Raw genomic sequence first — 14,976 nt, 5'->3', positions numbered from 1 at the left:
TCTGTTGACAGAGTTATACAGGATATTGGTATATTATGTCTGTTGACAGAGTTATACAGGATATTGGTATGTCTGTTGACAGAGTTATAATGGATATTGGTACGTCTGTTGATTGAGTATACAGGACATTGGTAAGTCTGTTGACAGAGTTATACAGAATATTTGTATGTCTGTTGACAGATTATACATGATATTGGTATGTCTGTTGACAGAGTTATACATGATATTGGTATGTCTGTTGACAGAGTTATACAGGATATTGGTATGTTTGTTGACAGAGTTATACAGTATATTTGTATGTCTGTTGACAGAATTATACAGGATATTGGTATGTTTGTTGACAGAGTTATCCAGGGTATTGGTATGTCTGTGGTCAGAGTTATACATGATATTGGTACGTCTGTTGACAGAGTTATCCAGGATATTGGTATGTCTGTGGTCAGAGTTATACAGGATATTGGTATGTCTGTTGACAAAGTTATACAGAATATTGGTATGTCTGTTGACATGATGGTTTGTATTTTTTTTTAAATACAGAATATTGGTACGTCTGTTGACAAAGTAATGAGTAATATTGAAACGAGTTGATTGACGAGGTACATGTAGCATTGTTGATTTCATGACTGAGAATAGAATATTGACTTTTTTTTTAATTCGCAAATTTGAATTTCACTGATTGATTTACAGTATTCCACATGTAACGGCTTAACTTATGGTTAAAGACATAGCTATATCTAGATAATGTTAAAACGTGCACGTCTGCGTAACTATAGGAAACTTAATTCATGAAGTACCGAAATCGACACTCCTTTAATGGCAGAGTCAGCTGCTTTAAGTGAAAACGATAAGGAAATTTCATTCACTTCAGGACAAAAGCTTATCAATAGCAGTTTTATAATACTTTGGCTTTAAAACAATTTATCTAAGGGTCAATTCTCCACAGAGAAAAACATAAATCAGTCTGCGTTGTGTAAAGTTATTTCAAATATTATAAACAGTTTCCACAAATAGACAGGACATAGCTTTTCTAATTGAGATAATTTCATCTGCAATACAATGACTGCAATCGTCAAAATGGCCTCTATTTTTAATGACCTACATATATACTTTCCTGAGTGGTGCAGGAAACCATTTTAGAAATTAAGGAATCATTATATGATCACAACATAGAGATTAATTAGAATTACCTAAAATTCAAAATCCATATACATTCTTCACTTTTAGATTTTACATATGTACAATGTAGCATGGTGTAGTGTTTTGTTTGACCATGCCTTTAACATGTAATGTAATGTTAAAACAATTACTATATCTTTTTGTGCATTTGTGTTTTAATATACAATAAATATAACTTTATTTAGAGGAAATTTACAAATTGTTTAATCATTCATAAGCTGTATTAACGAACAAGTTTTATAATAATTGAAGCTTCGTTATGTATCAAACGAATAAGAAAATTTCATTCATCTCACTTTCATGAAAACAATATACCGTACAGTGTATATCAATAACAGCTGCGACAAGTGTTCTACCGTCATCAACTTAAATGTTAGTAGTTATCCTTAAAACTAATTGCCTATCTTAAAATAGTTTACAGTAACAACCTTTTCTTTGACCTGTTCCGTATTGCAATCAACAATACAACACCAGTCGGATTGTGTTGTGCTTGTGCTACTCAGATATGAGTGATATCAATGGGCGGATTACGACAATTCAACCAGCTGTACTAAGTTCATGACGAAATGGTACGATGCGAATGATACCTTTCGTTTGTCGATAGACGTTTGAACTTTTTTTTGTCGTTATTTGCAATAAGAATTTCACTTTATGATCCGCTCAATTCATACCAAGAGGATTTATTTACTCAAAATGTTTTAGATGAAAATATTGATTTGGGTGTTATTTTAAACAAATCCATACAATAACCACACAAATAGATTTTTCAGATTTCTATCAATATTGTTTTAATAATGAAAGTAACACATAGGTGAAAACCTATACTATGTGGTTATATATATATACAGTAGGCCAAAAACGTAACACACAGGAGAGAACCTATAATATGTGGTTATATATATACAGTAGTCCAAAAACGTAACACACAGGTGAGAACCTGTACTATGTGGTTTATATATACAGTAGGCCAAAAACGTAACACATAGGTGAGAACCTATACTATGTGGTTATATATATATATACAGTAGTCCAAAAACGTAACACACAGGTGAGAACCGGTACTATGTGGTTATATATATACAGTAGGCCAAAAATGTAACACACAGGTGAGAACCTATACTATGTGGTTATATATAGACAGTAGGCCAAAAACGTAACACACAGGTGAGAACCTGTACTATGTGGTTATATGTATACAGTAGGCCAAAAACGTAACACACAGGTGAGAGCCTGTACTATGTGGTTATATATATACAGTAGGTCAAAAACGTAACACACAGGTGAGAACCTATAATATGTGGTAATATATATACAGTAGGCCAAAAACGTAACACACAGGAGAGAACCTATACTATGTGGTTATATATATACAGCAGGCCAAAAACGTAACACACAGGTGAGAACCTGTACTATGTGGTTATATATATACAGTAGGTCAAAAACGTAACACACAGGTGAGAACCTATAATATGTGGTAATATATATACAGTAGGCCAAAAACGTAACACATAGGTGAGAACCTATACTATGTGGTTATATATAGACAGTAGGCCAAAAACGTAACACACAGGTGAGAACCTATACTATGTGGTTATATGTATACAGTAGGCCAAAAACGTAACACACAGGAGAGAACCTATACTATGTGGTTATATATATACAGCAGGCCAAAAACGTAACACACAGGTGAGAACCTATAATATGTGGTAATATATATACAGTAGGCCAAAAACGTAACACACAGGTGAGAACCTGTACTATGTGGTTATATGTATACAGTAGGCCAAAAACGTAACACACAGGCGAGAACCTATACTATGTGGTTATATATATATATACAGTAGGCCACAAACGTAACACACAGGAGAGAACCTATACTATGTGGTTATATATATATATACAGTAGTCCAAAAACGTAACACACAGGTGAGAACCTGTACTATGTGGTTATATATATACAGTAGGTCAAAAACGTAACACACAGGTGAGAACCTATAATATGTGGTTATATATATACAGTAGTCCAAAAACGTAACACACAGGTGAGGACCTATAATATGTGGTTACATATATATACAGTAGGCCAAAAACGTAACACATAGGTGAGAACCTATACTATGTGGTTATATATAGACAGTAGGCCAAAAACGTAACACACAGGTGAGAACCTGTACTATGTGGTTTATATATACAGTAGGCCAAAAACGTAACACACAGGAGAGAACCTATACTATGTGGTTATATATATACAGCAGGCCAAAAACGTAACACACAGGTGAGAACCTATACTATGTGGTTATATATATACAGTAGGCCAAAAATGCACGTCACTGCACCATACAGCTGTTCGTCCTTCCAAGACTTATGGGCGATATATGGTAGGGGACCAAAAAGGTGGAAATCAAATTGGTCTACACTACTGCTGAAACAGAACGAATGGGTTTAAAACCCTTCCAATTTATTAAATGATAAATATTTCATCTTACGAACACCATTCAGGGGAAGAGTTTCACAATATAGTTCATATAACACGAAAACCGAAAACGATTGGCGCTGATGAATTACTTGCTGCATAGCTTTATAATACCTCTACCCCAATGTCAAAGGTCAAATATAACACCACAGTAACAGTGATCTCGAAAAGTGGTGATGCACTTGAAAATATATTTCAAGTTTTATCGGATAAGGATTAAGTCTGTAAAGCAATGACTAATTATATGTATAGAAGGTCAAAAGCAAAAACTGACAAGCGCTAATGTTCGTAAACGGATAACAAATGACGACGCATCAATTCTAACTAGAGTAGCGATACTAACGAAACATCGAACAGTCAGGTCAATTTATAGGACAGCATTAATTAAATATCCAAACAACGAGTAATGAAAATAAAACGAATGACGAAATTTCACAATATTAAGATTTTATTAAAACCATTCTCTTGTGAAGGCTCGTGTACAAATATATATCTTCTGAAATGACAATAAATGGAAAAATACAACAATGTTTAGAATATAAGATGAAATGTCTAGTCACAGAATCGAGATCAAATTGTAGGACGTGCTTTGGTATATCCCTTCTTAGCAAACCTTCAAAGGAAGACCGTAAGATTACACGGTAATTGCACATAGGTAATAGGGTGACATCAAATTTGATATCTGGCTATCACGAGGGGGGATTCCTTAAGTTTTTTTGGAAGCACGTTACTTAAGATCATCGATATTTGGAAGTTAAAACTTCGAAAAAGTAATGTCAAAGACCACGTCGATTAATTATGTACATCACTAACCATAATATACACGTGAACGTGTACAAAACCAGTCTCTTTGGTCATATAGTAAAGCATATCAACACTCGATCACACCGAATTGATTACATCTGTAAATGTATTTTATTACCATCACCAAAGTGCCACATAAACTTGCCGTCAAAGCATCTCCGCCTCGCAAGAGTAAAAGAGCAGAGGCTGTTGTAAGTGAAACTGGCCACATACTGTAGCGGGAAAAAATCCACAACACAAGACATAATGGTACAGGTACGAATACTATTCGGATGCCGTACAACAGTAAGGTGACCTTCCCCATCATCTTTATCATCATTTTGCCCATTAATCAGACACCGGAAATATTAATAACATATTTTCCACACATACTTGTTATCAATACCTGTATAACCGTTGGCACGATGTTAATCCGTTATTATCAGAAATTTCACTTTACAAACGGTATTACTTTGATTAAACGGACATTCCACCAATTGTCGTATTTGAAAATATGTGTGACATATAGCAAACACTGTTGAACAAGAGAACCGCAGGGCGCAACAATATATACGCCCGTCCCATACCAATCTGATATACTTAAATTCCCCTGGTGTATTATTGTTTCTACATGTAACTGTATGAAAGTATGGAAATGTAAGGAGAAGAAGCCTTAGTTTTTTTTTGTTGTTCATTAATTACTTGCAGATATTGCTTTTAAACAGTGGTAAATATTGACCAAGTCTCATCAGAATCCTGTCGAATTTAACTAAGTTGTTGTGCGGAAATCGTCAACAAATCAGATAGCAGCATGACAATGAATAATGCAGGTTTTGGTTATTTTAAAACTTAGCCTTTGTCATTGAATAATATAAATCTTGACCAAGTTTCATCAGAATCCGTTCATATCTGACAAAATTATTGGGCAGAAATTGTCCGCTTATCAGAAAACAATATGCTAATTAATTACGCTCAAAGTTTGCTCAACTTCGAACTTAGCCTCAACCTTTGTTTAAACCAAATTTCAATCAAAATCAAAAATAAGTGATACTTGAGCAAGTTATCTTGCAGAAACTAAAGTTTGGAAATTAAGCAATCAGAGCACAGTATGTCGATTATTAATGCACGAACTTGGCTCTTGTTCGAACGTATCCTTGATCTTCGTATAATGTAAGTACATTCATACAAAGTTTCATTACAGTTTCACGAGATTGAAGCGGAAACCTGGCGGAAACTAAATCATTGATAGACGGACGCTCCTCATATCGTAATGCGTCTTGTCAAAACATTTGATGGGCGTATACAACTCCATATCGAGTAAAACGTCAGAAAAAACTTTTCATATTGATGACAATTTCAATCAAAAAAAGGTAAGCTACCAAATTAAATTGTTCCCGATTATGAAATCACAGTTTAACGTTGTGCCACATGAATGCTAAAAAGTGCCAGTCTTTAACATTTTGCCTTTTCGTCATCAGATTCAATTTGATAATGCCTTATCAAGATACAAAGACAAATTATACATTTGAGTATTGGTCGGACAATTTAAAAAATAAGTTTATTTTACTTATTCTATTTAAAATGTATTCATTTCCATGTACAACATACATTGTTTGTGTGCAGTTCTTTATAGAGTGTAAATATGGTTAAATATATAAAATCATAAACAACAAATGTCATAATAAGACATAATAGTAATAAACAATACTGTACATGAATTTAAACCCTCATCAAAACAGTTCTTCTATAACAATTTGAAAGTAAACAGATTCATGAGGTGAGGGGCGATTTTGATCAACATTTATATACACTGTACTAACAGGATACAACTGTAAATCGCTGTTATAATCAAAACATATAGTGATTTATAGCGATTCGGTTGTAAAAATTAACTGAACTATCTCCAGGCCATATCTGCATGAGGTAAGCAATTTTAGAACTTTTAAAACATGAAATTAGAAACCTGTCTTGTAGGTTATTTTTCTCTAATATTGATCAACGTTTGCAACCTAAATTGATCAACGTTTGCAACCTAAATTAGCTAAGTACTTTGTCTAATATTAAACAGTCGTCGTTTTAGAAGTACCTCGGAAAAAACTTGAAATATGTCCTTTTTTTGGATTCAATGAGCCAAATTTAATGAGCAAGCGAAAATGAGAGATGATCACCATCAACTTTAAAAGACTTTTAGGTAAGAAATGTTCGCCAACTGAGCTAAACTTAAAACGACAGCTGAACTTTTCAAAACAAAGCATGTTAAAAATATATCTTTCATAATAAACAATTCTATACACAAACGCCGTTTAAGGCAATTAGTGAAGGCAAGAGGATTGTATAGATTTATACAATACACTGTTTGTTTTTCTGACTTAAGTTTTACACACATTCTTTATGAAAAATGTCTCCAAACTAATGCTTTAGCATATTACGTCTTTATGTACAGATGATCAAATGTTGGATAACACAAACAAGAGGACTAGTACCAAATGTATATATTTTCTCTACAGTAGACTAAATGTTGGATGCAACAAACTTGAATACAAAATGTATATATTTTTTTGTACAGAAGCTAGACCACGATATGCTGTTTCATATGAATTACAATTTCTAAGTTTTATATTAAATCTAACAGTAGAGAAAATGTTGTACATAATAAACTAGTGCTTTTTCGGAGTAAGAAAAAGGAGGGTCATTGTTAATGTTATATATTCAGAATTTAAACATTTAGAAGCAGGTGCACTATACCCCGGTAGACTTTCCTTTACACTTAGAAAAACAATTGCAAGTTCTAAAAAGAATTCTTGTTATATTAAAACTATTCACTTTTATGAAACCAATATAGTACCAACAAGATCAGTTTGAATGTCTACCTACAAAGTCTATCCATTGACAAACATCAGAACACATTTACAAATTACCTAGGAAAAGGTAACACTCTCCATGGTGTTGTTCTTCGTTAACATCAATTTGCTATTCATTAAAAAACGAAATAGTTAAAATGATCTTAAAGAAATTTGAATGGGTTTAATCATCAAACACCTTAAATAATTATACACATGTACATAACATGTATTGTACATATGTGACTTATATACATACCACGTAAAACAACAATGTTAAGGTCTGCTATTTCCAAACACTTTAAACAAAATACACAAATGTATGCATCTGGTGGTACCAGATATCGTTCAGTATCTATTTGTAAGTCCAAGAATATTCAAGATCTATATTTCACTATAGGAAATCAATTACTTTCTTTCAAGAAGATCTATATTTCACTATAGGAAATCAATTACTTTCTTTCAAGAAGATCTATATTTCACTATAGGAAATCAATTACTTTCTTTCAAGAAGATCTATATTTCACTATAGGAAATCAATTACTTTCTTTCTAGAAGTTCTTCTTTGTATATCAAATATTTTTTGAGATTTTAATACATGTATGTCTAATATGAAATAGCAATGCTCTGTACATTGCATATTGTGTATGATACCGTCTTTGTTGAAAAACATTAAGATTTATATTTATTTTAACTATATTAATCATGTTTTCACTTGGTATGATACAAACCAAAGTCAACACAACTACCTGTAATAGTTTGTAGTTAATAGAGGATTTTCCATCATAAATGAAAAGATATACTCTTATACTAGTAATCAAGCAATAATGCCTAATTGTAGATTTATATTTAAAGCAACTCTAATATAATAATAATATGTGTTTAACAATGATGTAAATGAAAACAGTTTATCACAGATGTTATTATAAAAAGCTAACAATGATATCTACATATCAATAGAAGAGATGAGTGTTAGAGCGTAATGTTACAAAAAATGGAAACATGTCCTTACTCCAATCAACCCTCGATATATAGTACGAAAAATGTCACAAGATGCAGTGAGTAACATGCATTACAGGAATAAACAAATAAGCTATATAAAATAATTAAACCAATTTTGTTTTATTTGTGACCAAGAATAATATAACAATATTCTTTAATATCTATTTTTAACTCTTATGGTCCATTAAAATTACAGAAAAATGACAGAACTGTAACTTCATTAAAGCCATTTGATTATAAATGACAAATGACAAAATATACCACAAATATCAGAATGAGACAATTTTATAAAAATAAAGACAAAAAATGAAATGAAAATATAAGTACCATTACAATTACAATAGGTACAAAATGCTCCTTCATCGATTAGAAACAAGTAGACTAGGTAACCAATGAGTGAACAGTGATCATTTACATTTAGTCCTACAAAGTAGGTTACACAACTTAAAACAAAAACATACAATACACGGTCATCAATAATTTGTTTCACCCCTGCTCTTATAAATAAAGACATTACGACCAAACAGTAAATCAGGCCTTATGAATGATGAAACTAACAGCATTTATGAGGGAAATATATATATCTAAACAGCTATATTTCAATAAAGAGGTAAACATTTATAATAAATTTAACTGTTTTTATCTGCAATCATGTTCTGTTATCTGCACCCTGGCAGCATGACCATGCAATCGATATACAAAACATGACAGTTAAGATTTGTTAATGAACCTTTTAGCATATTTCAACATGTTGAGATATCATTCTTGTTCACATGAACAGATATCTATCAAATCTCTGGTGTCAATGGAAGTAGATATAACACTGTGGACATTAATGTATCAGTGCAATAACAAAATCACTGGTGTTAATTAATCTAATATCGTACAATGGACATTGTTTGTGTCATTAAAACCACACTTAACATAATCCACACCAGTGGTGTTGATGAGACAACACATCATAGTGTGGCCATCACTGGTGTTAATTAATCCAGTATCGTACAATGGACATTGTTTGTGTCGATGAAATCACACTTAACATAATCCACACCAGGGGTGTTGATGAGACAACACATCATAATGTGGCCATCACTGGTGTTAATGAAATAATCTTTTACTCAATACACATTGGTGTTGATGAAATAACACACAGAGCTAAATTTTAAATGTAAATTAATATTAGACTTGTGATGACGTTGGTAATGCAATCAAATTACACTTTACTCGTTATCATGTGGCACCATTTCTGTTAATGAAACCAAACTTGACAATATTCACCGATGTGAATGAAATCCCACTTGTCACAAGTTGTCACAGCTGCAACATCACTAATGACACTATCTTGCTGAAAATATGTGTCACTTTTGGTGTTATTAAAAACCAGATTTGACATATTTGGTGCCAAAACATTTACATTAAAATAATCATGACATTATTGATATCAACAAAACTACAGTTGTGATATCAGTAATGGCAATATCTCTCTTCAGAAGTGTGGTATATTTTTGATGTTAATAAAACTACACATAAGGTAAGTGTATTATTGGCAATGAAACACAGGATTATTATAACAAACTATATATGTGTGAAAAGATTGGGGTTAGATCGGCAAACTAAAAACATACCGTATACTGGGAATCTTCCGCCCTGTCAAATATTCACTCTTTGCCAATGTTGACTCAGTGTAATTTTAGCATTCCACGTGTAATTATACTATATATTGTATGTTATTTGCTAAAATTCACTGTCACTTGCCCTCATTCGGGAGAGTGAAAAATGCAAAAAAAATAAACTGCAGTAAAAATATACGGGTATAAAGTATGTGTTCACCAAGCTTTGGCTTCTGGAAAGTGGTGTAAAGTGGACACATTTTAAGGTAGAACGCCTTAGCAATCTGTAGTGTATACCCACCAAGACTTCCATTTAGTTTTTTTTTTTTTTTACTTGAACCTGCTTTCCCATTTTCTACAGCAAGGAGTATGTACCAAAGAAATATATATTCACCCCCCAAAAGAGGAACAAAAAGGAAAAAATAATTTGAACAGGAAATGAACTTTTCAAGAAGTGTTTACAGTATACAATAGGAAAGTGGTGGGGATCCTGAAAACCAATTTTATATTATAAAGTGATCTTGATGCTGCTAAATTTAAATTTTATTTATAATCTCAACTTTTTACATAGAAATTGAATTGTTGTCACCATCATTATTTTAATGAATTAATGACTTTTCAAAACTTAAAGTAAAGAAAACCTGGAATCCCCTATATTTCATTAACATACATGTACAACGTCTACATTTTTCATCAATCTAGACCACATTGTACATAATAATAGAATGACGTTCCATTGACTTTAGAAATCTGTAGCTTATACAGGTGGGGGATTGTCTGATAGTACACTGTTATACAAAGACACATCACAAGTCTAGTTAGATTTTCCAAATAAAGAAAGTATGATAAGGAAAATGTAAACAACGTCGATGTAGAGCTGTAGGGCACCGTAGATGTACTCCTCCGGACTCAGTTCATGCTTGCGGCCTCCGACAATCATTTGTGTGTCATAAACCAGAAACTGAAACATGAAAGAGGTTTACAATGACCAGTGTGATCAACACACAAAGGTATGTAGTCTGACTGTCACCAAATGGAGCTCATTATAATTTGCTGTATATTCAAAATATACAGTTATAGATTTCATAGCGACAAAACAAATTTACATATTTTGTAGTTTGATACTATGTATTGGACGTATAATTATCGAAAACATAGTAATGTTACCTAGTTAAAAGTCTCATAATGACAATAACTAGGTTTTTTTCTTACAATGTTATAATAATGCATGACAAATGTAAAGATTGCATCAATAGGCAGAAAGACTGACAAGCTAATTCTGTCTTCCATTACACCCCCCAACTTCATTGGAGGATCAGGAGGGCACTGTATAATATGCCTTATAATGTGACAACAGCATCATGTAAACACATGGTTCAATATTCACAAAAAGAAGTAATACTTGTTGGTTTCGTATCTATGCATACATCTAATTTACATTGTTTCCCCAGCTTACCAAGGTGAAAACAAGAGCAGCCACACCTGCATAGACACAATGGAGGATCTGAAAACAATAAAAGATTTGATTGAAATGTTTATGTTACCCTAGCTTTACAATAGGTGTATGAGTATATGACTGACACTACAGTATCAAAGGTCTATGGTATGTAAAGTCTAAAGTACTGCCTAGAAAGTGTGCAGTAATAAAAGATTAGGGTATACAGTAACATCTCAGGTATCCTTGCCACAGGTCTCACTGACCCTATCTTGTGCCTACACAGGTAGTGTATAAAGTAGAAATGTTTGACTCTATCTTGTTCAGGGAGTGTACAATAGGGCTGATTGACTCTATCTTGTCCAGGGAGTGTTATGTAGGTCTGATTGACTCTATCTTGTCCAGGGAGTGTACAATAGGGCTGATTGACCCTATCTTGTCCAGGGAGTGTTCAGTAGGTCTGATTGACCCTATCTTGTCAAGGGATTGTACGTTTGGTCTGATTGACTCTATCCTATCCAGATAGTTTCCAATAGGTCTGATTGACTCTTATCTTAATCTAGTCCAAAAATTTAACTGTTTGTCTTACCAATCCTTATGTGCTTCGAGGATTGTACAGTATTTCCAATCCCATATTAAGTNTCATCACAGTAATGAAGATTATGTACAGTTGTACAATGCGTGTAACACAGCATTACAGTGACCGTTAGACTGTCAAGAATGGGTTTCGCGCCAAGGTAACAGAATATGTAATTAACAATTTGATGAGTTACCGGGGTTTGACCTGGCCTGTACCTGACACATAGAGCTGATATGCGATACCGTATGACCGTAATGAAAACACAGCTGGACGCTTAGTATTTGTTATTTGCATTCGGTTTGCCTATAGCTCCCCTTCACCTGTGTTTTCACACCCCTGGCCCAACCCGAAGAAATACGTAAGCGCCCCGGGCGGGGGAAAACTAACGTCCAGGTATACGTACATGTAGACGGCTAGTGGCTCTGTTTACCTGTATGCAGGACTGTGTTTTGATTTCACAGGTGTCGATTAAGGTCGGTTAAAAATAAAAAAAACAACACAATTTCTAAATTTAAGAAAGTATAGATATAAAGATAAGTTTATAGGTGTAGGTAGAATATAGAAACATACGTAAAAATCAGGTTTATATGTTTAAACACGAAACCATATATATTGTTGAGGCATTCCTCAATTTACACCAACCACGATTGTTATCGCACAACGTTCACGGTCCATCGTGCACACAAATGTACGCAAGATTTGATCGCCCAGATTTTTATCGTTCGCATATCGTGCACACATCGTTCACACACCGTGTACACATCGTGCGCACACCGTACATCGTGTAACGTTGTGCGTTCCCACAACTGTAGTTCATTACCTGGATGACTTTCTGACAATCGAAGCACCACACCAAGTAGCTGAACGGACAATGGCTATTCTGTCTATGGTTTTTCTGAAACTCAATATAACAATTTCACCACACAAAACTATTGGACCGTGTGAAAGCTTAGAATTTCTAGGAATCATCCTGGATACTGATAAAATGGAAGCGCGTCTGCCATTAAATAAACAACAGCGGATCATTGAAACGATTAAATCATTCTGTGAACAAAAATCAGTTACCAAGCGTGAACTCTTGAGCCTCCTAGGCCACTTAAACTTTGCCAGTAAGGTTATCACACCAGGACGTTCTTTTATTTCATATCTTTTGACCCTAGCCGCCTCTATCAAGAAGTTACATCATCATGTACACTTCACTCAAGCATGCAGGCAGGACTTGTTCATGTGGTATTCCTTCATGGAGCAATGGAATGGACGTTCAGTCTTCCTTCAGGAGTTGGCACATGATATAGACCTCTACACAGCTGCGGCAGGAGGAACAGGCTTCGGTGCCTATTACCACAGGCGGTGGTTCCAGGGCCGCTGGCCACACAAATTATCTCTGGACAATTCGGAAATGTCAATAGCCTTCATGGAATTGTACCCAATTGTACTAGCATCTATGATATGGGGACATGAGTGGACAGGCCTCAGAATCAAATTACATTGTGACAACCAGGCAACGGTCAATATTATCAAGAAAGGGCGTTCAAAAATGTGCTTACATTATGCCCATTATGCGACGTCTAACATGGTGTACTTTTACTAACAATTTTGCCCTTACTGCTGTGCATATCCCAGGTAAACAGAATATTGTAGCTGATGCTCTATCTCGTTTCCAGATGGACCGATTCCACCAGCTTGCTCCATTTGCAGAGGTACATCCAGAGCCTATTTCGGACTACAGCAATGTGCCTCTGTATTAGGACCATCAGTGCGTGACCTGTGGAATGCTGCAGTGGCTCAGTCAACCAGAGTTACCTACTCATCAGGAGCATCCTGCTTCAAGAACTTCATCCTTTTGTATGGTATAAACAATAACCCAGCAAGTGTGTTTAGCGACGTGACAGAGGAAATACTGATATTCTTTGTCACACATTGTTACTATAACCTCAAGTTGAAATACTCAACAATTAAACTATATCTGTACGGTATTAAGTACCATTGTACAGCACTGGGACTAGAAAACCCACTTGTGAATTCTCATGGACTACCACTTTATCGACTTCAAACAATATTACGGGGTTTGAAGAAGTTGCAGGGAACTCCTGCCAAACCGAGGCTACCCATAACATACAACATATTGACAAAAGTATGTTCAGCCTTTCGCCAAGGTGTTTTCGACCCTGCCACAGACATTACTTTGGAGGCAGCTTGCTGTGTAGCTTTCTTTGCATTCTTAAGATGTGGAGAATTTACTTGTCTTACAAACTCATTTAATCCTTCCTTCCATCTATGTATAAGCGATGTGAAGGTAGCACCCGATAGTAACAGCCTAGACTTGCACCTCAAGGCATCCAAGACAGACCCCTTTCGACATGGGGTCACTATTCACCTCTTCCGCACCCACCAGCAAGTGTGTGCAGTTGCTGCTATCATCAGAATGTTGGCAGACAGGTACATGACAGGTTGTACCCCTACAGACCCCCTTTTCTCCATCAAATCGGCTCCCTTGACTCGCCAAGTGTTTATCGACAAGTTAAGACAGACCTTGGATCGATTGAGCCTCAATCACACTTTGTACAGTGGCCATTCTTTTCGTATAGGAGCCGCTACTACCGCCGCACAGTCTGATATCCCCGATCACCTTATCAAGGTGTTGGGACGCAGGCAATCGGATAGCTACTGCCGGTACATTCGCACCCCTCATCATATTCTACGCAAGGCTCAAGTATCATTATGCAAGTCAGTACCAGATATTTTGTGAATCAACGTTTTCACAGTGTGCTTATTTTATCAGATCATCAGTGTGTACCCCCTTTTAGGGCGAGTATATCTAAAAAGGGGTACTACACTCCAAAGTTGGATTAATATATGCAGTGATGTGTTAATCTACCTTTCACATGGGATTTAAGTGTTTCCGTTTAGGGCGAGTATATCTAAACGGAAACTATTGTTTCTATAGCAAATTTGTCAAGGGCGGATATACCATAGCTACCACAAGCCCTGTCAGCTACCTCTCACGTGAGATTTCAGTGTGTACCTGTTTAGGGCGAGTATATCTAAACAGGTACTATTGTGTCTATAGCAAACTT

At 34.9% G+C, this 14,976-nt stretch overlaps 1 protein-coding gene across 1 annotated transcript in view; it reads right to left on the bottom strand.

Annotated features, from left to right (window-relative positions):
• Positions 1 to 4,076: 4,076 nt before the first annotated feature.
• The window catches only part of LOC110456216 (protein lifeguard 3-like), a 26,080-nt gene continuing 15,180 nt past the window's right edge, over positions 4,077 to 14,976 (bottom strand). Inside the window, exons 10-11 of the mRNA XM_021506811.1 lie at positions 11,341 to 11,388; positions 4,077 to 10,845 (exon numbers count right to left, since the gene is read on the bottom strand). Coding sequence (XP_021362486.1) covers positions 10,699 to 10,845; positions 11,341 to 11,388 — 195 coding nt within the window. The 3' untranslated portion in view covers positions 4,077 to 10,698. The remainder of the gene's footprint in view (positions 10,846 to 11,340; positions 11,389 to 14,976) is intronic.

The sequence above is a fragment of the Mizuhopecten yessoensis genome, unplaced genomic scaffold (genome assembly GCF_002113885.1).
Source record: "Mizuhopecten yessoensis strain PY_sf001 unplaced genomic scaffold, ASM211388v2 scaffold8573, whole genome shotgun sequence".
NCBI lineage: Eukaryota > Metazoa > Mollusca > Bivalvia > Pectinida > Pectinidae > Mizuhopecten > Mizuhopecten yessoensis.
This window is presented reverse-complemented; position numbering and strand designations above follow the sequence as displayed.